The following is a 27,401-nucleotide window of genomic DNA, read 5'->3' as shown; positions in this document are numbered from 1 at the left end:
ATTGTGGGTGGTGTAGTGGTGTTTTGGGTGTAGGTGTGGGGTGGTAAGTGGTGTTGTGTGTGTGTAGTGTGTTTGGGTGTAGTGTGTTTGGGTGTAGTGTGTAGTGTGTTGTGGGGGTGTAGTGTGGTGTGTTTGGGTGTAGTGTGTTTGGGTGTGTAGTGTGTGTGTGTGTAGTGTGTTTGGGTGTAGTGTGGCGGTGTAGTGTGTGTGTTTAGTGTGTGTGGTGTGTGTGTGTGTGTCTGGGTGGTAATGGTGTCTGTGAGCTTCCCTGGTCTCTGTCTGTGACTCCTCTTTATTTTTATTCGGACTCAGCCGAAGCCTGTAGCTTTGCGTAAATACCACTTATTTTCCTGTCAGTATTTAATCCCACCACCCACACAATTCTTTAGGAAACTCTTGGTACTTGATCCATCTCTGTTTCTCTCCACAGTTCAGACGCTTCCATCGAGAGATTATTGCAGAGCTGGACAAGAAGACAGACATGGACGTGAAATACATGACCGTGAGTGTGATATTAACTCTACAGGGAGCCTGGAAATCGAGTTTCAGTCGGAAATCGAAATCAATCCCAATTCACAAGACCGTGTATCTGAATCATACTTAATCTTAGTCCACAACACGGACCGAGGTTACTTTTACCTAGAGACTGTTGTACAAGTCTGTGCCTGCCGAGCACTTCACACTCAGAGCGAGTGCAGGCAGTGATCGAGTCTTCTGTCCATCCGTAGGCCACGTTTAAGAAGTATCAGATGGAGCACAAGATGAAGCAGGACTATCTGGAGAGGTCTCAGGCTGACCTAAAAAAGCTAAGGAGGAAGAGCCAAGGAAAGAATGCGCTGAAGTACGAGAGCAAAGAGAATGAGGTGAGAGAGCTCGAACACTCCTGCCATTTTCAACTCGCCGTCTCTCAAACAGATGTCACTTTATTTCAGGACTTGTTATGTTTATGAAATCCACGGATACACCCTAGATCACACCCATACCTGCGCGCACACACACACACACACATTTTTACTACATATCTCAGACAATGCAGCAGTTAGCAACAAATTCAATTACCAAATAGTACCAAATGCAAAATGGCCCAAAAAAATACAACATTTATTTTGAGGGTCAACGAAATGCCATGCTTACCGATAGCTGATGAAGAGGGTCGTCTACAAAGAGAATTTTACTACCTTCTGTATATTCTGCACACTGTATTTTGATTGTCTCTTATAAAGAACACGTCTGTCTGCCTTGCAAAGTTTGTAATAAGACAGATGTCTCTCTTTCAGCCCAGACATAAAGGATGTGTTCACATTACCAGGACGAAGTGACACACATCTGATTTTCTGCCTTAATGTGACACAGATCAGGGTTTTTCTTTTTCTTTCTGTTTTAAACACAAAAATATGACCTTTGAATATATATATATATATATATATATATATATATATATATATATATATATATATATATATATATTCCTAGATTAGATGCATCAGATTATGGTGTAACCGTAACCGTCTCTGCCATGACATGGTGTTGGTGGCATTAAAGGACAACAAGGGAGGGCAGCGAGAGTGGTACAGTAAGTGGTGACTATTCAGCGGTAGAATTGGGAAATTGGAGATTTATTCGATATTTACGGAATCGTGCAAAACAGGAAGCAAACAGTAGAGTGTGAAACAGTTGGCCAACACGTCACGCATGTAGAAAGGTGTGTTACAGGAACGGTGCTTTCACATTAAAGACAATTCAATTCAATTCAATTCAAGTTTATTTGTATAGCGCTTTTTACAATAGACATTGTCTCAAAGCAGCTTTACAGAACATAAACATAGAGCAGAAGGTAAACATAATTAATGATAAAGGAAATAACGAATAATAAAAGAAATAAGAATTAACAGAATAAAAATTCTAGATTATTATTAGATGTATATAGTTCACAGTGTGTATGTATTTATTCCCCTATGAGCAAGTCTGAGGTGACTCAGGCAGCAGTGGCAAGGAAAAACTCCCTTAAATTGGTAAAGGAAGAAACCTTGAGAGGAACCGGACTCAAGGGGGAACCCATCCTCATATGGGTGACACTGGGGGTGTGATTGTAATATACAGTCAGTTAAATGTTGTATTGGTGTAAGGTTCAAGGACTTCTGATCTTCTGAGTACCACAGAGTCTAACTGGAGATGTCTCAGGATTCTTAGAGTCGGCCTCGGCTCAGTGGACGTCCAAAGGCTTCGTCCCACAGAGGACGATGGGAGCTGGTACAGTGTCTGGATGCCTCGGGATGGGTACAAAGAGAAAAGCAGTGGAAAGGGATTAACATATCTGCCGTTCATAAAAATGCGCTGGTCTGATGTACTGGTGCATGATATTATGGGATGTATTATGTGTACGCCTGACTGAAGAGATGAGTTTTTAATCTACATTTAAACTGGGAAAGTGTGTCAATCGATTGCAGTTACGTCTGCGATTTAAAGAGACCGATCCATTTGAAGCAAATATTCTGAATCGTACATAAAAGCTTGTGGTGTGAACGAAGCACAACGGTTCTGCAGTTCGCTTGGCATCTGACAGCATTTGTTAGTATTCAGTACCAACAGATTAGCAGTACAATAATCATAGGTTTTTATATTTCACTCAGCACCATCTATCGTTTACTGTATATAGCTCTAGTTTTTACTTGTCTAGGTCTTTTGAGAGATGTTTACAGTAGGTCGTACCGTATTTTTCTCTTTCAGTTTGAAAATGTAACACACAATGATTTGAAACAGCAGCAGAGATTAAACTCTGCGTGTGTGTTTAATATCTTTTTTTTAATCGATCGCTATTTCAGATTTTCAAAAGCGCCATTAATTTGCCATGCTAAATATAAACAGCGTGTCTCTCACGGTGTCTGACATTACTGCTGATTCTCATCGCCGGGTGAAATGTACGTGTCCATAGCAACCAGCTTCAGCTTTCACCAGTTTATCGCAGAGGGTCTTGGGTGATAAACGTGAAGCTCTTTATGTAAGCCTTTCCCACCTGTTCTTTGTATAAGCAGTCTGTGTCTCATACGTCTCGGGAGAGCAAGAGCTTCGAACGTGTCGTTTATTTATTTCTTTATTTATTTTTATAAAGTACAGTAGAACAGGCTGTTGTGTGGAAATTTTGTGGCTCAGTCTGTGATGTTTAGGAGAATACAGAGGAGATATTAGCACAGCTGGCATGGCTGTTCTGTCGTTGATGGTGTGTCTGTGTGCGTATGCGCTTGTGTAGCTGTGGGTTTTCGCCCTCTTGGCTCACACGCTCTGGCACCTCCCCGAGAAATACACGGTTTGTTTGGCGTTGCTGTGTTTGCACAGGGATGAGACATGGCTAGCTGAACGTTCTGGTATTCAAAGGATGTATATATATATGTTTGTGTATATATACACCTGGTACCTCTGACCATCGCCCAGATCCTTTCTGTACCACTGAATCGAAATTTTTATTGTTTTTTGTTTTGTTTTTGTTTTTACCCCCAACACTACCAGTGCAAGACAAAAACAGTATAATGAATTCTCTTTTTTTAGAGAACACTAACATGGCGGTAAAAGAGGAAACGCCGTGAGCTTCTAGCACACGTGAACTGTGAGGCGAAGTTTGTGTTCAGTTCTGTTTAACAAAGCCTGGGCAGGAACCTTTTAAACAACATAAAAAGTTCTACACAAGGCAAAGACTGGCGTATGTGTCAGAGGGATTTTACTTTACCCAAGTCTGGAACTGTTTCACATGTCCTGTGGAGACTTGAAATATAGTTGAGTCATATCGCATGACCATGTCTCATCAGTCTACAAATCAGACAAAAGGAAACGAGACGGACGACAGGAGAAGGAATCGAGAGCTTGAATCATTAAAACAATAATTCTGGGTAGTGGTGGGTGATGCGTGTTGTGTATAATTTTACCATGGCTCATATAAGTCAGAAAGATAACAGTGTTGACTGTGATATGTACACACACTGTCATTCTCTGGGTTTTATAAATCAGGGTGGGTCTGTGTGAATAATACACTTTTATACCATGCTTTTCATTGATCATCCAGAACCAGGTGTCTTCATTAACTATTTGTTTCGTTATTTGGCATTTGTATGGTTTGGGCTTTATCAGCAGTCATTTGAAGGTTGTGAGTTTGAATCCCAGGTCTACCAAGCTGCCACTTCTGGGCCCCTGAGCAAGGCCCTTAACTCTCAATTGCTCAGTTGTATAAATTGAAATAAAATTCTAAGTCACCCTGGATAAAGGTGTCTGCTAAATGCCGTAAATGAGGATGAGGTTCCCTTCTGAGTTCCTCTCAAGGTTTCCCTTCTGGTTCCCCTTAAGGTTTCTTCCTCATATCATCTCAGGGTAGTCTCATCCCCTTGCCACCATCACCTCCGCTTGCTCATTAGGTATAGATGTTAGAGATATAGAGTATTTTAAATGAATTTTTTGAAAAAAAAAATTTTTACTTTTTTATTTGTTTTTTTATTTTTATTTATTTATTTTTCTATATTTCTGTAAAGCTGCTTTGAGGCGATGTGAATCGTTAACAGAGCTATACAAATAAATTGAACTGAAACGAAAATAAAAATCGTTTAAATTCTTGTTGCCATCCCGTATCATGTACACTATTCTGCAGCCTCTAAACTCTTAACGTAAGCACATCATCCCAGCTTAAACCTTGAATTTAAATCTTATCAGTCCTCTTTATTAGTAAATCTTTTTGAATGTGAAGTTGCACTACGGACAATACAGCTTGAAAAAATCCCCCGTCCTTGTCTCATTCCACAGCCGCCCGTCCTGACATAAGATATAACGGCGATTTAAGATTAAGTATCCCTTTGCAGTAAAAAAGCTGGGAGTAGAGATGACACACTGATTGGTCTCTTTGTGGTTGACAATGAATAGGCCTCATGTGGGCCACATTTATTCATTTATCTTCTTCACAATGGCTCGTTTTCAGTGAAAGCCAAGAAAGCACACTAGACTTGCTAGACAGCCGATAAGCATTATCTTTCTCCTCAACAGTGTTTGGAGACCCTGACGCACCGGCAGATGGACATGCAGAAGTTTATTGCAGATGGCTGTAGAGAGGCTTTGCTCGAGGAGAAGAGGAGGTTCTGCTTCCTGGTGGACAAACATTGTACTTTCTCCTACCAGCTAGCAGCTTTTCATGAAAAGGTTCATTTATATCCTGCATATCATGTCAAGGTTCTCTTTATTTTATAAAGCCACATCTGAGGATATTTTATCATTTTGCATCCTGGATATTTTTTTTAGAATGGAAAAAGGAAAATGTTACAGGTTGTTTTTTTGTTTTTGTTTTTTTTAAATAAATAAAAAAAAGCGTCAATCTAAGGTTAAAACATGGGTGTGTCCTGTAACGAGACACTCGTGTAACATAAGGCAAGATGTGAAATGATGTTTTCAGTCTCTAGAATAGAAGAAAGTGAATGAAAGTGTACCAGATATTTAAAACAATTGAATGAAATAATCTAACTGCGAGGATCACTGAGAAAGGCTAAAGTTTGACTATTAGCATTTAGCTCTAATCAGCTAATTAGTATCCCTTCCCGAGCAGAACGTATGGTGGATGTGTTGGGACGAGCAGGAAAGACACTGAAACGTACACGACAGACAGGGGGTTCTCCACATCCTGTGCTGTACACCTTACTGTATATTACGTTCAGAACACAAAGACAATTCCAGACTGTTTTTCCAAGACAAGCACATTTTCACAGGACAAATAGTTTCAGTCATTATGGTTATTGAAGATAGGAGGGAGGAAAAAAATGTTGAATTGTTTACTCCATAGGTTGCCAAAAGTTTTCAATTAACTGGAATACTGTATTCTCTCTTTACAGGCAAAGGATATACTAACAGACCAGATACCTAACTGGCAAGACAAATGTACTGATATTACCAATGTTCCAGACAGTGTGATGTCAATGATAGAAGGTCTGCGCACCCCGGTGTCCGTAACCCCTCAAGCCTCTCCAGCCGTAAAGCGCCACAGCAGGGTAGGTGCCTCTCGGTCTAAAACCAAGAAATGACGTGTTCAAGAGATATTTAGTTGTAATCTATGTATTTCCTGAGGTAGACACATATTACGTGTCAATCCATCAGCATAATGATCCCACATACCGTGGGATGTGGTAGCCTAGTGGATAAGGTGTTGGGCTACCAATCGGAAGGTTGTGAGTTCGATTCCTACGTCCACCAAGCTGCCACTGCTGGGCCCCTGAGCAAGGCCCTTAACCCACAATTGCTCAGTTGTATAAAAATGAGATAAAATGTAAGTCGCTCTGGATAAGGGCATCTGCTTAATAATGTAAATGTAAATAATGACCAGATCGCTAACAGGGAATATTAAATATTAATTGAAGTCGTTTTAGAATATGTATAAATGCTATAGCATCTCTCTGATTCAAAGTTCTGACCATGCTTCCGAACAACACGCGTGTAATCATTTCACAGAACAATTCTGATGCAATGATTCCACCTCCTGCACCACCACTAAAGGCTCAACCAAGTCCACTAGCGAGCATGTTCAACCAAGACACAGCAAAACAAGAAACTGTGACCGGTAAGGTGGAGTCGAACAAATACTGCACTCATGCTATTCTAATTAAAAACAAGTATAATTACCTATAGCTTTTAAAGTTTCATACTGTATAAAAACGTACATACCGAAGGGATCAGGATCACCACAGTATATCTCGTCTCCTTTTATCCGGCAGATAATAATAATGACGGGAGTCAAATGGTCAGATCCATTTCTATGGCTACCGGGCTGAACAATATGAGCCAGAGGCCACGTGTCAGGACTATCTTCCCCCACAAATCTGGCAGTAACAACACCCTGCTGAGCTTCGATGAGGGTGACTTCATTATCCTGCTTATCCCCGATGAGAGAGACGGCTGGCTTTATGGAGAATTGGAGAAGACCAAACAGTAAGGCACTTTGCTCAAGTTCAATTGTGTCTAGTTTTAGTGTATGACAAAGGCTTAAAGGTGCCCTTCCACACAAAACCGTTTTTACTTGTATTATTTGATATGTGTTTTCAGACCATATGTGTCTGTGTTGTGTCGGGAATGTAAAAATGAACTGCTGTCAGTTCTAGCCACTGAAAAGAAATAAGCAGAGAAATCAGGTCAGTTAGAAAAGCTGCTCAGAGTGACGTAGAAATGATGGAGATCATTACTATTCATGAGCTCTCCCACTTGAGACCACGCCCACAGAATTCCTGTAGCTCAGTGAGTTTCCTATACAGCAAGGATGGCTGAACGTCAGTATACCTGAAGAAGCCATTCCAGGCGATTCCAGGTGATTGTAAACAAAGTTCCTCTATCCTAGGCTACTTATTGCGCTGGGTGAATGAATAGTCATGCTCTCATATCCTAGCGGTTAGCCAATCGGAGCCAAGCAGCATAGCTCATTGAATACTAATGAGAACTGGCGCAAATCGAGCTGAGTCTTCCTGCACGCTTTCTATACCACACTAGAATGGCTTGAAACAAGGTAACCAAGGCATTTTTTCCACAAAAAAAATGTTACAGAGTCCTTAGTAAACATCAGACATTACCACAAAAGTAATGATAACCACAAAATGCAACTTGTAACACCTGGATATCTCGTGCCCATGTAATCTTGACTTTTCATGACTCATTGTTTCCAATAAATTCTGCCATGATACAACAATCATTTCCTAGAACATCCTTGTCAAGCTGGCACAGGTTCGGAATTACAGGGAAAACCCCAGTTATGTACTTTGCTCAATTTCTGCTCCGTTCTTACATGCCAGGGGCTATCATTAACATTTGGTTAATATACTAACAATGCCCTGAGGAATTGACCTCACCTTGCGACTGCCTTTGAAGGTGATCAGAGGTGATAACCATGCTTACACAACTGAGAGGGACTAAAGTTGGAAAACAAAAGTGCATGTTAAAGCCCAGGAAGCACACTAAATAAGGCTGATGAGGATGAAACGGTCCATGTAGAGTGGCATGTCATGGTAGGGAGTGTGAAACAAGAGTAAGCACCGCTCAACATACGGAAAACTACTGGAAGCACACAAATCCAGTGAGGATGACTAAGAAGACTGAGTAGTTGAATTCAGGGGAATAGCATTCTATAAAAACTGCTTATAATTTAGAAGAAAGCACCTTAAACCAGGGGGAATTAATGAGAGGAAGAGATCCCCAGCTTTGGAGAACAAGACGACTGCAGCCTCGACTGTGGTTACAAGCGGCTTAGCCAAAAGCTACATAATATTGTATTAATGTAGTCAGATATGACCACAGCCTAGAAGGAAAAGGAATTACTGCTGTATGACTGGAATTTATTGCAAATACTGGGTCACTGGGAAACTTTGCTGAAAGATTTAGTCACACAAAAGGAGGTGTAACAGCAGATTACGAGATAGACAACTGGTATTGGCACTCCTACATGTACTGTGATGCCATACCTAGATAGAATAATAGCACCTAGTTTCTTCCTAACAAGTTTGAAAATGCTTGTAGACCGATTTAGGACTGCTCCTTTGTGCAAATCACTTTACAATGTCACTTTTTTCACTTTATATCCATAGTTTTGCGCCTGTGGATATCCCTCTTTAATTCAGATCTCAAATCCACTGGACACAAGAGCAGCAGTGAGGACGAGGACGACTGGGCAGTCATGATAAATGATATGTGACTTACAGGTGTTAGTTTCGCTAGCTTTATTATTCGATTACTGTAGGTTACGTTAGACAGAAAGGTTGGGAAATGAATAGCTCTGAATGTCTTGGTTAGACTTCTGTGTTTCACTTTTGAAGACAGAAGAAGTTTTGGTTGTGAAAAAAGATAAACCAGCACAAAGACCTCGGAGAAATACAAGCCAATTCGAAGCTGAAAAAATAGGGAAAATTGATCAGAACCAGGACCTAAAAAAGACAACACTGGTGTATTACAATCAGAGGGGGAGTAGGTAGGCCAGCAGCAGCTGATGGCAGGAACATTGTCAGAGCTGTGAAGACAAAAACGAAATCTCAGTCAGTGACCTCACCAGCAACCTCCACAGGGCAGGGGTGAAGGTCTCACAAGCCACTGGTCGAAACTACTGTCCTAAACTGACTGGTTAAAACAGATGAAAGCGTAGAATAAATTGCTTATTATAAATGCCTTTACAAAAAAAAAGTCTACCTTCAATTGTGCATATTTACAAGGTTCAAAAATGTTATATCTATATTTATAACGTATATTTACTACCATGACAGATCACTGGAGCGTGGTGCATTGCACCTGCTAAGGGCAGGCTCTCGCTCAGCCTTCATAATCACTAATGCTATTGTTGGAGCCTCAGTGGAGAATATCTCTACACACAGCTACCAGTGATTTTCTGCAAATCAACGGTGGCAGAAAGGACGTTGATTGCATGCATGTAAGCTCACTAGCTTTTATACACACGACAGGGCCACCAGCTACTGAAACGTCTTGTTGTGAGGTGAAGAGAGCCAATCAGGGCACAGCTGCAGAAGAATAACAGCTATGTGGGAGAAAATTGCTGGTTTCCACCACTACTCCAAATATTTACGAAGCGTTCTCTTCAGCAGCCTTAAAGCGAATGTTCCCAGATGGTGGAAGCCTGCATTTCAATGAGATGCATTTAATCAGTTTCTATATTTTAGGAATACTAGTTTAGTTATCAGCAGCTTTAACCATCGCATTAGCTTTGCAAAAACGAATGCTTTCTAACACATAAGGATAGCCGGGTTCGCTTGGACCCTTGTGTTTGTGTTTAAAATCAATTTCAGCCTCGAATTCTGTTCTCATTAATAAAACATTCTTCTTTCTTCTAATGTCAGATACACTCATAGGGTGTAAATGAGAAACTTGTTGGCATAGCGGGCTCAATCACATGTCTCTGCTTTTTACTATTGACTTACACAGAGGTTTGTGGTGCCTGTTCTAGTCAAATCAAACAGGTATATAGCTATATTTACTCAGGACATGAAAGATGCCTTCAAATAAATGAAAGATGAACTCAAGTTTGTATATACAGACAAGATTCCAGCAGGGTTTACAGCTGTAGGTTACGGAAGCCAGAGGATGGATTGACACCCAATAGATGTATCAGTGAAATTTTAAGCAGAACACTTGGGTGAAACTAGCTACAAGATACCAGTCTGTCTAGTGTACTGGAGGCACTTGCATTCTGTGCTTACCAGAGCATCTTATCTTTTAAGAAAAACATTTTAGAGAAGGAGAAGGTACTCGTGTCTATGTGTGTAATTTGTTAGTCATTCAGGTCAGAGAATTGTCTGGTAGAAGTGAGTCAGGCCGAAGTCGTGACTGGACTCATCTGAGAAGCTTTCAGCACTTCGAGTGGGTCATCAACCCTTTGATGGGATAAAGGTTATTAAGGTTACAAGTCAATCATTGAAGTCTGGAGGTGTGAACTGATGTGAAGCTGCCCGAGTAAAGGTGCTGGAGAAAGTAATTTGAGGTGCAGATCTTCTCTGAACACTTGAGCCATGCCTGTGGGTACATAGAGTCTTGACTAGAAGACATAGCCTTCTTGTGTCGGTTGTAGAATCTTTAGTGTATGTTCATTGGGCCTAATTTGTCAGGCTTATAGTTGCATTGTGTGTAAAAGTTTGGATAAACCAAACTGTTGTGCTTGAATGCATATGTATGCACTGTGGAAATGAACGTGTACAGTACGTACAGCTATGAGCGTGACTCCAGAGATCAGGGAAAAGTCTGATTAACTGAAGTGGAAATTGTATCACTACTATGCCAAAAAAAAGTTTAATGCTATATAATAATATTAATAAAAAGCAAACACTAATCCGCTGTCAACTGAGGAATTTGTTTACATCTTCTGCCAATAATATAAAACGGCAGGTTTTCACAAGTATTTCTCCACGGTATACTCGGTCCCTAATCTAATTAACTTATATAAGGAAGTTTTTGATAGAGATTCAAGAGCACTTTTATAAATCTCTCTGGAAAACGGTGTCTTCTTAATGATGCAAAAAAATAAGCAGTTTAAACTCAACAGTATCTACTATGTATAAATGTCAGTGTGAAGGATATGATTAGAGGTGTGGAAATTTATGGTCTTTTATGGGTTTCTTTCTATTTCTTCCTTGTATCGGTTGGCTATGATGAGGAAACATTGGTGAAACCTGGATCTGTCTGTTTCTTATTGTTAAAAAAACATATCTATATATTAAAAGCAGCTCATCAGGAAAACGTAATCCATTTTTCACCGTATGGTCGAGCGTTAATTTTTCACCGTGATCAGATCCCGCACTTTATGGTCGTTTCATCTCTTCTTTCTCCATCAGGGTTCTCTGTCTGGTGGGATCTTTATCCACTTGCCCTGGATATGAAATTACTTTCTTTACCCTTTATGCATTTATGTCCTATGTTGTTGTTGAAGGCTCGAAACTTATTCTGTCTGAAATTTTATTATGCAAAGTTTCATGTTGCCGTAATCTGCCTTCTCGGTATGAGCTGTCATTTAAAATGCTTCAATGTTTTGTTTTGTTTGGTTTTTTTTAATATGGTTGCATGTTTTAATTTCCTTTTCTGATATATTCTTCAAAGCTAATAACTGAATACTGAACACATAACTGAACGTCGAATACGTTTCTGCTTGCTTTTCACAGAAGGGGCTGGTTTCCATCCTCCTACTGTCGTCCATATGTAGATCCTGTGGTAAATAACAGGTAATCAAACTCCCCCTCATACACACTTGCACCTCTCTGTAATCCTCTTGATTGCCACTGATACCGATCAGTCCTCCTGTAAAGACGAGGAAACCCAAGCTAGGTTCAGGCTCTATTTTAGGATCATTACGTTTAAAGACCTTTAGCTCCTCATTGTTAGAATGTACCGCATTGCCACGGCTTCTTAAAACGGTCGCGTAAAAAACACATTAGGAGGAAATACATTACCGCGTAACCTAGTTTAAAGACCTGAGGACCTCAGTCTGGAAACAATACACCGTGTCTACTGTGTTCCTCAATTTCATGCAGTTGAAGTACTTAAATGTCTGAAAATAAGGCTCACTCAATGGGCTTGCCCTTAACTGACCAGTCATTTGGGAAAAGCTTAGGTTGCAATTGTTTTGATCCTGTATGGATAATAAAATGCATTACTGGCAAAGTGAAGGAACAGCTTTGGACTTCAAGTGAAATAAAAGCCCAGCACATAAAGTGAAGGAAGATATTTCAGTTTTTTTGTCCGTTCCTTATAAACACTGCATTATTAAACATGCATAATGTGTTGTATGGATGTGGTACTGTATGTTCTAACATGTGGCCTGCTGTTGAAGTGTTGTTGGGAATCCTCCGGCACGCAGTAAGAGTGTGGCCAACCTCACGCAGCAGGACCCTGAGGATGATGTGCTGCTGCCTCCTCCTGACTACAGCGACACTTCCTTCAGGAGGAACTCGACCAAGTCCCTGATTCAGACACATGTGCCTTCTTCTGAATACTCAGTATGTAGCTCTCTTACTCATCCTTTCATATGTAGAATGAGCATTTTGTGTTGACTGAAAATCTGAATACACACTCACTGAGCATTTTATTAGGAATAGGTGAACACTTGCTTATCCTAGCAACCATGTGGCAGCAGAACAGTCCATCAAAACATGCAGCTCAGTTAATGTTCACATCAGACGTCTAAGGGGGTTTTTTACACCTGGTCACTTCATGCGTTTTCTGTGATCAGATAGCTATCCAATGGTAAAAAGACCGGGTCTGAATGCCCTCCGAAATGGTTTCGAGACGGATATAAATCCGATCACTCAAAACACTTCAGGAGGTGGTCTGGGACGCATTTCAGATGAAACTGGACAGGTGTAAATGAATGTGCTTGTTCAAGCCACATACGTCAGCGCTATACTCCTCCCAAACGGAAGTATGTCACTCGCAGGTGACTCGCGAGTCATGCATCGCGCCAGAAACAAATATGTTTTCCCAAACAACAAATGCTGTTTTTTGTAGCAACCGCATACACCAAAGCTTGTTCCATTTCAATTACCCCGGAAATGAGGCAAAATATATTTGCATATAGGGCGGGAGTAGAAAGATCAGATTGATATCCGATTCGCCGAGACATGTATATTCGCCATATATGTGGCCTAATGTAAACGGAACAGTTTTAACAAATCAGATAGCTATCAGATCAGAGAAAACACATGAAGTGACGAGGTGTAAAAAGGCCCTAAATGCGGAAATAAATATGCTGGATGGGATGGTTTGAGTAATGGAATAACTGCTGGTCTCCTAGCATTTTCACCCACACCAGTTCTTAGAGTTTACACGGAATGGTGCAAAAATCCTGAATCCATCCAGGCAGCGTTAGGATGGAAATGCCTTTTTGGCAAGCTGTAGCTCAGTGGTTAAGACATTGGACTACTGATAGGTAGCTGCCAAGCTGCTGCTTTGGCTCTAAGCAAGGCCTTTAATCCTTAACTGCTTCATTCTATAGATTATATGAATGTAAGTCCAAATGCGGTAAATGATAAGGGAGGTCAGAGGAGAATACTCAGATTGGTTCAAGCTGACAGTACAGCTGTGTTACCTTAAATAACCGCTATTAATACTACAACCGTGGTGAGCAGAAAAGCATCTCAGAAGCACAACACACCAAACTTTGAGGCAGATGGGGTACGACAGCAGAACACAATATAGCACGTGACGTTCCACTCCTGTCAGCCAGGAACGGGAATCTGAGGATACATTGGGGACAGGATTATTTAGAATAAAAATGCACACACACCAAAGAAGCTAAATCACATAGCTGTCTAAACCATTAGGTCAACATGAGTTTTTAGATGAGTGTGTCTGCTTTAAGCGTGCCTTGGCACAGGGATACAGAACACATTAGTGTGGCATAGATATCATTACATCCCATGTGCCTGAGTAGATCATAGGATCAGCTACACCTTAAAGAGGACAATGCTAAATCCTTAAAGCTAGACCAGAGGAGTGGCATTAACAGGAAAGACTTTAAAAAAAAAAGAAGAAGCTTTTTATTGAAAGCGCTTCTGTGTTTACATACATTAAGGTGAACTGTGCTGATTGCTTTAAAGTGTATTATGCAAAAGTGCTTTTCTAGAATTACATGGGAATTAGCCTGCAAATATCACTCAGAAATGACTAAGGAAGCTTGGCTCTCTGGGAAGTCTAAGTAGGAATTACATGTTTTGCATTTATGCAAAGCATTAGTAAAAATGTGGCTGCATGTAAATAATTTTGTTTGTGCTGACAAAAGCCTGTTATATCACAAAATAAAGTTCATCTTTGTTAGACGTTTAGATCTGTTCTTCCCTTCAGCAAGTTTAGTGTCGCTGCTAGAACAACATGAAATATGATCTCTCTACCCAAATAAACACTGACGCTTTCAACTGCCTTATGTTTTGTGGTCTTACTAACCATTAGAATGTGTCCCTATGTAAAGTATATGATGAAATGGGTGAGGCAGCTAACTAGCACTGGCACAAAGCACAATGTGAGCAAAAAACACAGCCCTGATTTTGAGGTGTTTGCCAGTAGGCATATTGAATGTCGGTGCTATGAAAGGGGATACTCCTCTCTAAACTCAGTGAAATATTTATTTGCCTCCTAACCTCGGTGAGCCCCGGAGCCTCCGCACGTCCGGGTCACTGCTCAGCCTTGCCGATGGAATTCCACACTGAGCTCAACCTGAAACCTCCCCCACACTCGACTGAGCCATTCATTCAGCCACTTGGCTATTCACATTGTGTGATGAAGTACTACCGATAAAACGTCAGCCATGGAGGTTTAAAGGCTGGGTGGCCAACGCCTGCTGAGGATTGACTCACCAAGAACGGTGGCATGTTATTACTAACACAGGGCTTGGTTTTGTACAGTCCTGGAAAACTGACGTAAACACAGAGATTGCACACCACAAGCACTTGTTATTTCAGGAAAAGCAAAGGTGGAAGATGTTTCTGTCCAACCCCTGATGGTGCATCCATCCCACTTTATTCAGCATGTGATGAATAGTATTTAAATCAAAGTGGCAGTGAGGGAAGGAAGGGAGGGAAGTTCTATTGTAACATTCCAGACTCTAAAATCTCCTTCTGTCCTCAGTTTAATTCGGTCACTGTCAAAAATGGATGGATTTCTGTGTACTGAAAGAATTAATGATGTTAAGTTCAGAATATTAAATACTGCTTTTGGTCACGCCTTTTTTTTTTTTGCTCAGTTATCTCTTCTGAAGACTTCAATCTAGTGGAGATTGTCATCTAGTCTGCCACCTTGTGTTAACATTGTGTCAGTGCACCACTCAGCATTGTTCATGTAAACCTACATTTTACAGCAGTGGCACTCTCCTAAGACACAAATTTTATTATGACCTTACAATAATGTAATAGCTTTAATCAAACAGAATTTGGGGTGAACCTGTCAAGCAGCAAAGGGATGGATTCCAGTCTGCGGTTCAGTTTAGGTGAAAGTTTTACAGACTTAGCAGTCATACCAGTCTGACTAGCTGAACACAGGCCTCTCCCTCGTATCATGATCACAGATAGGGTTTTTTTGTGGTTTACTGTTATCATACCTGACATATACAATTCAAAATGCACATTTGATCCTAAATAAACAAAATGACACTATGTCTTTCTAGAGAACCGTTTGATGTGTGTTTAAGGATTTTATTGGGTAGCGCACGCTAACATGACACGTGTCCTGTTTCTCATAGGTTTCTCAGCCAAACGGAATTTCAAAACCAGCTTTCCTAGGGTGAGTATGCAATTAATGTGAATCAGCTCGTCACTGGATTTTGATTTCCTTTATACTCAAAGGCGGCATGAAGAGAAGTTAATATTAACAACTCTTCTTGAACCACATGTTCCACTATTCCTTATATTAGCTTAAGCTTCTGTCTTGAACACTTTGACTGAGAAATCTGTATTGTGTATATACACAATATGTCACTCAATACGTGTGTGTGTGTGTGTGTGTATATATATATATATATATTATAGATTTTTTTGGCCAGTCTATATTGTATACAATGTCAGAACAGCAAGCAAGCCTACTCTTGTCATGAGCGCCATGGCCCTAGAAATATATCCGAAATACTCCCAGAACATGCCTGACTCATCACTTTTGTAACAACAAAAGCATTCCAGAAACATTCCATCACTCGTACCTGCTTATCCACTATTGTGCAGTGTTTACATTGCCTAGGAGACACCCTTTGCCAATCATTACACAATCTGATGTGCGCACGGTTTCAGTGGAAAATTTCAGCGTTTATTGTGTGGATTGTCGTGCATTCATTCGAATGGCTCTGACAGACGTTCTGACCACCCTCAATCGATTGGATAGTTTTAATGTTATTTTTTATTTTATTTTTTTAGCTGCATTTTTTTTTTCTTTTTTTTTTTTTTGGTTTTATAACCCGGGTGAAAATAGGAAGGCTGGTAAAGGAGCGATTTCTCGATTTTTAAAGCTACTATAACACAAGTAATAGGATTAGTTACACTTACGTTACACTTGTCTTACAGATGTAATGTTTAGCTTAGTGTTAAAAAAATTCTGTTAGTTGTCAAATAATGCAGTGGTTTGTCTGGTGAAGCTTTCAGTAAGGTGCTGCTTATTTAGCATTTATGAAAGGAGTCTCCAGTGTCACTGCTTTGTATCGGCAGGCACTAAATTCCAGGGGTTTCGTTACCACGACGTAAAGTGGGCTTGTTTACGGAGGTCTTGGAAAAACGCTCTCTTTCAAAAAAAAAAAAGGACAAAACGGTTATACTACGAAGGACAAAACAGTTATACAGGTAGATTTATTTTAGATTTATTTTAGAAAACAAATAAACAACCAAAAACTACGGTTAGGGTTAGATTATCAAATAGGCCACGCCTACCTGATGATGCAATATCTGTTACGCTGTACTGAAATCCCTGGAAATAAGTGCCTGCCACTTTGTATCAGACAATAAGTTTTCAGGACTTCCTGGTTTCATGACAACCTGTTTTTTTATGTAAGTGATCTGTATTCTGAATGTATAACAACATTAAATATAACTATAAACTTATCAAAATAAAAGTACTGTGTTGTTTTTAGCACAAAACCACTGTTTAACAGAGTGTGTTCCTTCCTTAGGGGCGGGAACCCTTTTGCTACCGTGAAGCTGAGGCCCACAGTCACCAACGACAGATCCGCTCCTAAGATCTGATAATCACGACTCATCTAGCCTTCTAACCATCAGCAGCCTTTTTCCCCTCAACACCATTAAACACTGCTGCGTGAATGCAGACTTTTCTTCTGCAAAGTACAATATGATCATACATGAGCTTCAAGGCCATGTTCGAGTTGGACTAGATACCCTGTTGGCCTCGTTGCACACAATCAAACTACACATGTAGCTCTGTACATTATAAAAGCCCGTATTCACATACAATTTCCAAAACAAACATTCCATCATTCGTGCTGCCTAACAGGGTTTGTCCTGGACGTCCAGCGAGAGCGGCGCTGGCTAAATCTATAGAGTAAAAATGCTTCTAATATATTTTGTCCTGAATTTTTACCAGAGGCGTTGATGACTGCTTTTATAGTTGCAAGAATAACATGCCTTCCTTGTGCTGAGATACACCTAGGTTTATAAGAATTGTTGAGAATTTTATACTGTCATGGGACATGTGATGAATGTATATAGGACCAAGGCACTGAATTTTCAGGTTATATATTGTTGCAGATGTGATTGTGCCGGAATATTTCAACTGTATCAGGTTATTTAAAATTCTGAACATCTTTGTACACTAGGATTAAACATATGTGTTAATTCCGAATGCTTGATAGTGTGTTTAGATCGAAAAGCTGTGCTACGGACCCATTTCCACATACTATTTAATACTGCTTTTTTCCTTTTTCACCTCTTTAATTTGATTTCTGTGTCCATGTCTAGTTCACAAGCATCCACACTTGCCTTTGAGTCATGTTGCTGAAACGTACCTTATAATTACACAGACAAATTGTATTTAATTCATTTTAACGCTGTAAGGAACCCATTCGTTCAATTTCTCAACGCAGTTTTACCTTTTCCGATGCCCTGTGAATCACTGCTGTATAAAATAAAATGTTTTATTTCTTTTAACATTTTGAAATGTTTTATTATCACAGCTGAATATGTATCCTGTATGTTAGGTTAGGTTAGAGTTCGGTAGGATTTAAGGTTCGGCGCGAGGTTACAGTGTTTATGGATTTCCCAATTGTGAATGCACAGGTTGTTGTAGAGGTAGTATTATTGCTTTGCTATTGAAACAAGTTAACCATCGAGTAATAAGATGGTCATTGTGCTCCTGGCTAGGATCCATGAAAGCAGAATTGGCCTTGCTCTCTTGGTGTTGTGGGTGACTTCACTCTTTCCTCTGTCAGTCAAAGTGACAATAACCAATCTTGTTGAGCATTTTCTTTCAAGTGTTCATGTCTCCTGTAATATAGCAGTTGTGATGCTTGCTATTATGTGTCTTGGATGAAGCACATATGTACTGTATCATGTGATAGATGAAAACTACTGGTGTGTAGTGTAAATTATGGTGTCCCACAAGGTTCTGTTTTAGGTCCCTTATATCCAGCTCACTAGATGTGTAACCTGCTATCCAATAATTAGATTTGACTTCTACAAATAATACATATTTGGCCAGATGTTGGAACAGTAAGTAAAATGGAAGACCTTTAAAATGTCCAGCAGCTTTGATTAATAGAAACTTACTTCTTCTGGATTCTGCTCAAACACCACTACTGTTTTAGGTAGTTGCCTGCAATAAAACTACCCTATTCTGTTCAACCCAACATTTCGGTACAGGAACTTGTGTTTTTAGGTAATATCTCCAAAGCTGTATAATTTACCCAGAATAAGACACAGGCTAACTCGGTGCATATTGCTCCAGTATTTTTCAATCTCCTTAAAGTTCCATGTTCAAGACTGTTAAAACACACAAAGACTAGCTCTTGCCTATCTAGCTGAACTCCTGGTGCAGAAGAACCCATCCTGACTACATCACTCGGTTAAGACTGTTCTACTCTTAATCCAGGTGACACTTTTTCTGTCTGTTGATTTCCTCTAATCTTTGAATGAATGGTCCAGAATTATTAATAGATGAATTTCTTAATTTCATGCATTTCATAATCTGTAGTAATCTGAGATTATTGTGTTCTATTATTGTGCTTTAAGTACTGTTTAATCTTTGACACGTTTGAATAACTTATATTTTGACATGAACTGAAAAGTTCTACATGTACAAATAAAGAATTTTGTAAAACAACACAGGAAAAGACATGGATTTCTGCATATCTAGAATTTTTATTTACAGTATCATTCATATAAAAAGGCTGAATTGATTATACATGCAGTGGTCTAAAGCAATTTCCCCTGATGTTTAATTACATGGTCAATAATGGCAGCAAGTGCATTTTTTTTTTTTTTTAATCAATAGGAAACAAAACTAGAACTTAATGGGACAGTCTTACTGTCTGTTCTGATTGTCTTTCATTTGTAGGAAAATGTCTCAGAGCTGAGTATGCATCTACAGTATTAGTCGTACTGGGTCGTGTGAAAAGATTCTCAAGAGTTTTCTACCTGCAGATTTGCTCATCGATAAGATTTCAAAAAGAACTAGAAACAAGTATCAGCTGAGACTATTCAGGAACCAGGAAAACCATTCAGAGCAAGTTTCTAAACTCCTCAGTTACTAGCTGCTAAAGGGAATGCAGGCGCTAGAGGGAATGGAGGCGTTTGGCATAGAAGTAATGATCGACGTACTAAAAACAGGCCTGCTGTGGAGAATGGAGAGGAAGTGGTTTGGTCTTCTAGAAGCCGGATCATGATTTAGTCCTGATTTGTGGTTTTTATTAGGAGACGTGCATGTTTTTGTTCTGTGAATGAGGCTGATGAGATGTGGCAATGATTCCCAACCCCACACAAAAGCAAGGCGCCAGGTAGCACAGATACTCGTCTCATACAAATACAGGACAGGAAGTCCTCGTCGGGACAAGAATTCTAAACCGATTGAAAGAAATCGTTGAAAAAAAAAGTGCTTATCGTATGTAATCGTGATTGAGACGTGATTAAGAGGTTTCGAGAGGATTCAAATGGTGATCATCTTTTCTTTTGTTCGTTCATTCTCTTTAATGTCCGTTCTTCTGCGGTTCTAAATCGCAGCGGTTTTGCTGTTATAAAGGCACCAGTGAGTCGATGACAGGACGTCTGGCTTACACAATTTATAAAAAGGCAGAAAGAAACTTATACTAAAAAGGTTGCTAATGCAAGTCATAATACAAAAGTGAAGCTGCTTTCTCATTGGCTAATACTTTAAAGAAAAAGTACCTGAGAAACCGTATGCCAACTTGCTATTATAAATTGGGATATCATAGTATGCATGATTTACTTTTTTTTTTTAAACATAGATATGTAAAACATGGTTTTAAAAAAAAAAAAGAAAAGAAAAAGAATCCAAGCGATGGCTAAATGGGCCGCAAGACGTGGCTGTGGTTTGGTCTGTCTAGCCGAAAGTGGCTCCGCAGTTGGGACACCTCCTCTGCCGCAGGGCCAAACAGAAGAGAATGCCCAGCGGGAAGAAGAAAATGGCACACATGATCCCCAAACAGGTGAAGTCCTCCTCCAGCACACCCACCCTACAAAAGAACACAATCCTGTCATTAACTTCTACTTTATTTCTCTTAATGTCTATTCTACAAATCATTGAGTAAAATATTACAGGACAAACTGTGCTATACAGGAATCCAGGTCAGTGATCCGGTCCTGATTTTCTCTCATTGTATCCTGATATACTGTAGTTTTATACAGGAAGCCTTTATTTATGTGTCACACATCCCAGCTTGTTAGGAAAATACTGTAGAGTCAGCCATGAAATCACACCCTGGAGCAGAGACAGTTAAGGGCCTTTCTCAACCCTGCCTTAATTAACATTAACACATTCTATAGTTTCTATACTTTCTATAGTAGTTACATAGTAGAATCAGTGACATGCTTTCAATAAGGGAGACATTTATTTAACCTTTAAGGAAGTAGTCTCCATCTTAAAAGAAAAAAAAAAACTATCCTCTCTTTTTTACATTTAAAATGCTGACTTTCCTGAAAATTATACATAATTAAAATCATTAAAATCAATTATAATGATGTCAGGGTTTTTTTTTTTTACATTAGTCAAATTGTTGTGCTGTAAGAGAAAATAAACACTTGCATGCTGTTCTAGAAAAAAAAAATCAACTTCTGCATAGTGCTGATCATGTTCATTTATTTTAGCATGCCTTTGTCATGTATAAATCTATACCATCATGTATCTTTAGACCCAGCAGAGTGCAAAAGTTTGTAGACCCTTAGACCAGAATGAAAACAAGGAAATGCATTCGGCTCCACAAATGAGCCTTTATAAACAAATCAAAACAACAAACAAACGACAAAACAAATCCAATTCAAATGCTTTCACCTCCCATTGTTTAACGTTCTACTTCCTTGTTTTACTTACTACTAGCTCTAATACACATCCTTTACCTTTAAACCCAACTTCAACTTCTTTCCTTCATCCTTAGTTAGTTAGTTGTACAATTATGTGTAACTTAATTGTGTAAATAGAATTAGATTTGTCTTTTCTCACCACAGGAGTGCAACTAGCTGGAAATACGTAGATAGTGCAGTCTTGGGGAGAAAAAAAAAAGAAAGGCTGAACTGCAGGTGAATAAAACATGGATGCTGCCTTTTTATTGTGGAGGACGTCTTTATTATCTATGCATCAGAGAAAAGCTGACAATGTTGGACCATTGAACTCACCTTGAATTCCTCCAGGTTTATGTAATCATGTAAATGTTTCACTTTTATTTACAGGACTGTAATTAAGTCTATAATAAAGAGACTATGTTTAGCATGTGTTTTCCCAGAATTGTATGTGCTATTCTTTACACCTTCAGTACAAACAGACCACATCTCAAATCATCCACTGATATTGTACGTCTCAGTAGGCAAAAGGTGGAAACAGCTCGACAGCTTTGTGCTTGTTCCGGTGCACAAAGTTTAGTGTGATGCCTTTAAAATGCCAATCTTTAGACGTTTGAGGCTACTGTTTTGTTGCCTTCACTTCTGATGAGTTGCACTTATTTAGAGTAGATTTTAGCAATATACTGTATGAATAATTTATCTATAAATAACTATCCCTTAGGGCTGCAGAATATTGACAAAAAAAATAATCAGGTAATGCTTGAAGTTACAAGTGTGTAATGGTATAGATGAAGACCTTAATAGGCTTTGAAATGTACAGCACGAATCGGGTCCCGTGATGTAGAATGATTAAACAAACCAGTTATTAATTTCATAAACCTTTTTTGCATTTGTTCTACGGCGCATTCTCTTATTGAGGACTTCTGCACCACATGTAGTGTATAAATAAAACATGTTTATTTTGACTGGCTCAATTTAACCTTTTACGGATAGATCTAATGAACTTTAGTCCGTGACTTCTAGGAATTGTTGGAAACCTACCGAGTCAGGTTCATCAGTAAATATGGCTAATACTCAGCATCAAATTTGACAGACGTGGCAATAACCGACCACAGACCTTTTCCCTTAACCCCATGACAACCATATGAACAATCATATTACTCATCACTTACTGTTTCAAACAAAACTCTAATCGTCTGTAAAGACCGGATCCAGTGCACTTTCAGTTCTTTATAGAGAAATATATCTTGCTTCAAAAAGCTCATTGTGTTGCAATTTTTAAAAGTTTGCTTAGTCACTGGAACAAGAAATTGTGTAAATCCAGAAGTGAAGAAACCTGGAAGATCAACCTTAAAGATCCTGAAGCTTGTGGCTAGAAACATGTCACTCACACACTGTAGCTTGTGCTTGGAGCTTCTGAGTATTAGACAGTTTCAGTCATGTGTTATTCCCTCCACCTCTGAGGAAACAGCTCATGGTGAAAACTATAGTGAAATAAACTGCATCCAAACCCATCTTCATACGAAAAGGACACGTTTAAACCCCCCCCCCCCCCCCCCCTCCCGGAAAATATGGGATGTCTGAACTTCCCAGAAGGGATATGACTCAGACCAAGACAACTTCCTGATTAGCCTGGTATACTAGACCACCCATTGAGTCAATGTAAAACAAAGGGCTTGAATATTCTGCACGGAAAAGGCAGGAAAAAAATCTCCAATTTGCCTTCACTCTCAGTCCATTAGAAGAAATCCGATCAAATCAAGTCAAACGAGTGCGATACAACAGGCTAAATTAAATGGACTGTTATAATGCCACAAGAATAAAGCCTCATGTTACACTCACTATTTTACCCAACACACATCTAGTGGCGTTAAATTAATTCAAAATCCAATTATATGACCACATCCATATGTGGGATTAAAAAAAAAGAAAAGAAAAAGTTGCATGTTGGAAAGTCTTTCCTACTTAACACCATAATATTCTAATTTATAATCTGTAATTGTGTTTCATAGCAGATGTTTTAGTCTTTGCTTCGGGGATAAAATACTAATATTGTCTGAAAATCATTTTGATTACAACAAACTATACCTGCTTTGAGCTGATTTGCTCTGGACTAGATCTGTGAGTGACAGAAATGGTACAAGTTCCTTCACCCATGACTCTGCTGATTTTAATAACAAACAAACAAAAAAAAAACACAGCATGACCTGCAGCATTATGGACTTTCCCCTCAATCACATGAACACAGAGGAACTAAAAAAATCTGTACAAGTGGCATAATGTAAAAGGAAAACAAATTATTCTGATTTCATTTAAAGGCGAACAGGACAATGAGCCAATGGAAACCGCTGTGGTCAAACCCTCAGTCACAATGCAGCTAAAACAGGTTCCTTTATGTCATCATATGAACAAAGACAGTATGTTCCATACAAAAAACAGAAATGTTGCTAGCAAATGGGAAATAATTTCGTGAGTGGAGAAATGAAGAACTGTAGAGTGCAACAACGCTGTATAACATAGTCAAGGAAAGGGGAAAGAAACATCCCTGTGATATTTCTCTCTTCTTTTTGGTCTTTTGTATGCTTGAACCTGAAGTAACATCATCATGCAGGAACACATAATGTAAGATGGAGCATATAGATTAAATTCAGGGTTTTTCCTACATTGAAAATTTTTTGGCGGCCGCTAAAACGCTTTTTTGTCCCTCCAAAGCCTTATTTAATCTGTAATTGGGTTTTGGGAGTGAAGCAGGCTACTGACGGAGTGACGGAGAGAACGAGCACAGTGCCCCTTGTAAAAAGGTTCTACAGTGTTAATAAAAAGAGACGGGCTGCGATATTTGTAAACAGATCAAGTGTGATACCTTTGACATTTCAAATATACTTTGGTATCGATGATGTTTACATGTAAAGTAAGTTGTAATCGCTTTCTTTTACTATCTAGCCTGACAGTGATCGTTTTTTTCATGAATAAATAGGATAAGAAAAAGTAAATCACAAACTGTTTCTTTGTATTTGTTTTAAATTTAACATTTATTGTCAATATCGGGCTTGCGGCTCACGTGGGTACTAGGGTACTCTTTGCTGTGTGTGGATGACCATGTCGGTCAGCCGCCACCGAAGACCAAATTACATGAGCCTGAAGTGAAGGGAGCTCAGCAGCATGTCCCATATTCAAGAAAAGTATTTTATAGTGAGACCCCAAGCTATGAAACGTTGGTTGATAAAAATGATGTTTCATTATGATTTAAAGGCCAAAGTGGGCAGTATGACATATAGGCTCAGGTTTTCTATTACTATGCAGCAGGTAGATCCAGTAGCTCTAGTGCTTGTTGACCAGGTTCAAAGACAAGAATACTGAGAGCTCCGTTATTATATTTTTTATCTCCATGCGGGACTAAAATGCACATATTCACAAGCTCCCTAAATGTTCTGCTCTCTCAACAAGGTACATTTATACATCAAGTTGATTTACTCACCTGCAGGCTGGACATCCTCCTACCACCACCACCGAGGGCTGAATGATGGTATACGTGCTCGGATAGTTTGCCGGAGTCCCTGTGGCTGCAGCCTGGGCGGGAGCTGCTGGGTGACCTGTGGAAAAGAATAATAAAGTATAAATCCTAACTATAATTAATCAGATGAACTGGACTTTCAGCGACTGGTTTAACAAAGACAAGGTGCGTTTATATGTTTATAGGGTTTGAAACTTTGCTGCTATTCTTTATCAACTACTTCCTGATTCTTACTTTGCCACGTGACCTTTAAGCTCTGGAGATTATAAAACCACAGAATACTGTATGATGCCAAGTTTGTAAACAATCAGTGCAAGCCATATTGTTATCTAAATTCCATGCGCTTAATAATAATAATAATAATAATAATAATAATAATAATAATAATGACGGATTGTTGATATTAGACCGAAATGAAAGTGAAACCTAACACACCCAAAGTAGAAAACTTCCTGTTAGGCTACTGATCTGCTTGACAAGATGATGGTATTTCCTGAATTTACATTGTGCTAGTTCTTAAATGACATTTTAAATTAGTTTTATTACCAGCCTTGGAGGTCAGTTTGATTCAGATTTAGTACTCACTTAAACAAACAATCTTTTTTGGAAGGCTAGCAATAACTGAAATGGAAACCAGTTGATAATCAGCCGAACGAGGCCCTATTGCTCTGTACAGGATGAAGGATGTTGCTTATTCCCATCACTACCAACTTCCACCTTAGCTACTTTATTATTACTATAGGTCAATGAACTACTTCCCTTCATGTGTAGCTTTATTCCAGACCTGTTTGCAAGATCACAGTAAAGTCTAAACACCTACGACAAACAAACGTTTTCAAATGTTTATATTTCTCAGTAGTTTGAGTGAACAATACATAGAAAGTGGAGCCTGTTTTTAAGACATTAACTAGAGACAACTGGAGCACATTTACACGTTTGTTGTAAGTACAGAGTTGTTAAACAGAAGAGGAACAGAGACAGAAGGAAACGCGGATGTACACAGTTTCTGGGGTTTATTTCTATTTGGCTGTGTTACAGAGGCAGGCTTACAGGTCGTCATTTACACATTACTAGGATTATGAATAACAGTTTAGTTTATCAGCCCTGTACTTATTTATGATAAAGAGGGAAAAAACAGAGAGGTGACATGGACATTATTTACAATGGATTACAAAATGGGGTAGGGGTAAGGGTAGGGGTAAGGGTAGGGGTAGAGTTAGGGGTAAGGTTAAGGGTAGGGGTGAGGGTAAGGGTGAAGGTAGGGGTAGGGGTAATGGTAAGGGTTACTACTGATCAGAAGGTCACTGGTTCAATTCCCAAGTCCACTGCTGGGCCCCTGAGCAAGACCCTTAACCCTCAATTGCTCAGGTGTATAAACTGAAATAAAAAATCTAAGTCACTCTGGATAAGAGTCTGCTAAATGCTGTAAATGTAGGGGTAAAGGTAGAGGTAGGGGTGAAGGTAGGTGTAGAGTTAGGGTGTTATTCCTGTGGCTCACCTTGTGCAGAGGGGAACGTGTATGGTGGAGGAGGTGCTGGAAAGGCTGCAGGTGCAGGAGCAGGCTGAGGGATCGCTCCGTACCCCGCCTGCGGCTGCTGGTAATTATAAGCCCCGGGGACGGTGTTGTACGCAGGCGGTCTGTCCTGAATAAGAGGTTTATTATCCATATCCGACGGAATGATGTGTGCTCTTTACAGAAAAAAGCAATGCTATATATGTGTATATATATGTATATAGTCACGGATATGTTTTATATATAAATATAGTATCTCAAACTATTCGATTCTTTCACTAATCGTTTGGTCAAGTGTCACACGACACGTAGCGACTAGAACCGCGAGCAAAACAAAAGCAAACACGACGAAGAAAACTGCAACTAATTTTCCTCCTCCTCTCCCTCCTCTTCCTCCATGCGCCAACTTTGTCCCCGAGTGATCCACGCTGCTCAAAGCACGCGCACGAGGAACGGAGTGTAGATAATAGTTATTTACACGCTAAAAGACGCCATAACGAGCCCGGAATAAGCTTTAACGCTTGTGTAAGAGTTCAAACGAATTGTCCTGTTATCTGTTCTGTCACAAGACAGCAGTCATGTGATGAAGTGAGTTCGAGACGATTCTTAAAGAGACACGCAACTTTTTTTTTTTTTTGCAAGGGAGTGTTGCCAAATCCACGAGTTACGTGAAAAATAGAGGTGTTTCGAATCTGTGTTTTTTTGGGTTTTTTTTTTTTTTTGCACAAAACATTTACCTTCGACATACTCCCTTATCCAGATTATCCGACCTACATTTTAGTTTGTTTTATTTTATTTCATACAACTGAGCAACTTAGGGTTAAGTAAGGGGCCTTGCTTAGGGGCCCAGCAGTGGAGCTTGGTGGAACTGGGCATCATATTCACAGCTGTC

The 27,401-nt window shown here is 39.5% G+C and overlaps 2 protein-coding genes and 1 long non-coding RNA gene across 4 annotated transcripts in view; 1 reads left to right on the top strand and 2 right to left on the bottom strand.

The window, feature by feature from the left end:
• baiap2l1b (BAR/IMD domain containing adaptor protein 2 like 1b) overlaps positions 1-19,466 on the top strand; it is a 39,053-nt gene extending 19,587 nt beyond the window's left edge. The window contains exons 5-14 of the mRNA XM_027139051.2: positions 431-502; positions 729-863; positions 5,020-5,172; positions 5,856-6,011; positions 6,469-6,577; positions 6,732-6,945; positions 11,655-11,714; positions 12,323-12,488; positions 15,722-15,762; positions 17,132-19,466. Of these exons, the coding sequence (XP_026994852.1) occupies positions 431-502; positions 729-863; positions 5,020-5,172; positions 5,856-6,011; positions 6,469-6,577; positions 6,732-6,945; positions 11,655-11,714; positions 12,323-12,488; positions 15,722-15,762; positions 17,132-17,204 (1,179 nt within the window). The 3' untranslated portion in view covers positions 17,205-19,466. The remainder of the gene's footprint in view (positions 1-430; positions 503-728; positions 864-5,019; positions 5,173-5,855; positions 6,012-6,468; positions 6,578-6,731; positions 6,946-11,654; positions 11,715-12,322; positions 12,489-15,721; positions 15,763-17,131) is intronic.
• The window catches only part of bri3 (brain protein I3), a 35,722-nt gene extending 8,626 nt beyond the window's left edge, over positions 1-27,096 (bottom strand). The window contains exons 1-3 of one of the 2 annotated variants that reach the window (XM_027139052.2): positions 26,495-27,095; positions 24,961-25,075; positions 19,312-20,662 (exon numbers count right to left, since the gene is read on the bottom strand). In XM_027139052.2, the coding sequence (XP_026994853.1) occupies positions 20,530-20,662; positions 24,961-25,075; positions 26,495-26,663 (417 nt within the window). In that variant the 5' untranslated portion in view covers positions 26,664-27,095 and the 3' untranslated portion in view covers positions 19,312-20,529. Of the gene's footprint in view, positions 1-19,311; positions 20,663-24,960; positions 25,076-26,494 lie in introns of those variants that run through there. The other variant, XM_047800580.1, reaches the window with a different exon arrangement.
• LOC125138622 lies at positions 5,782-6,785 on the bottom strand. Its single transcript, XR_007137875.1, has 2 exons — positions 6,682-6,785; positions 5,782-6,027 (listed from the first exon to the last, which is right to left on the bottom strand). It is a non-coding gene; the product is annotated as an uncharacterized LOC125138622 (long non-coding RNA).
• Positions 27,097-27,401: the final 305 nt, after the last annotated feature.

The sequence above is a fragment of the Tachysurus fulvidraco genome, chromosome 15 (genome assembly GCF_022655615.1).
Source record: "Tachysurus fulvidraco isolate hzauxx_2018 chromosome 15, HZAU_PFXX_2.0, whole genome shotgun sequence".
NCBI lineage: Eukaryota > Metazoa > Chordata > Actinopteri > Siluriformes > Bagridae > Tachysurus > Tachysurus fulvidraco.
This window is presented reverse-complemented; position numbering and strand designations above follow the sequence as displayed.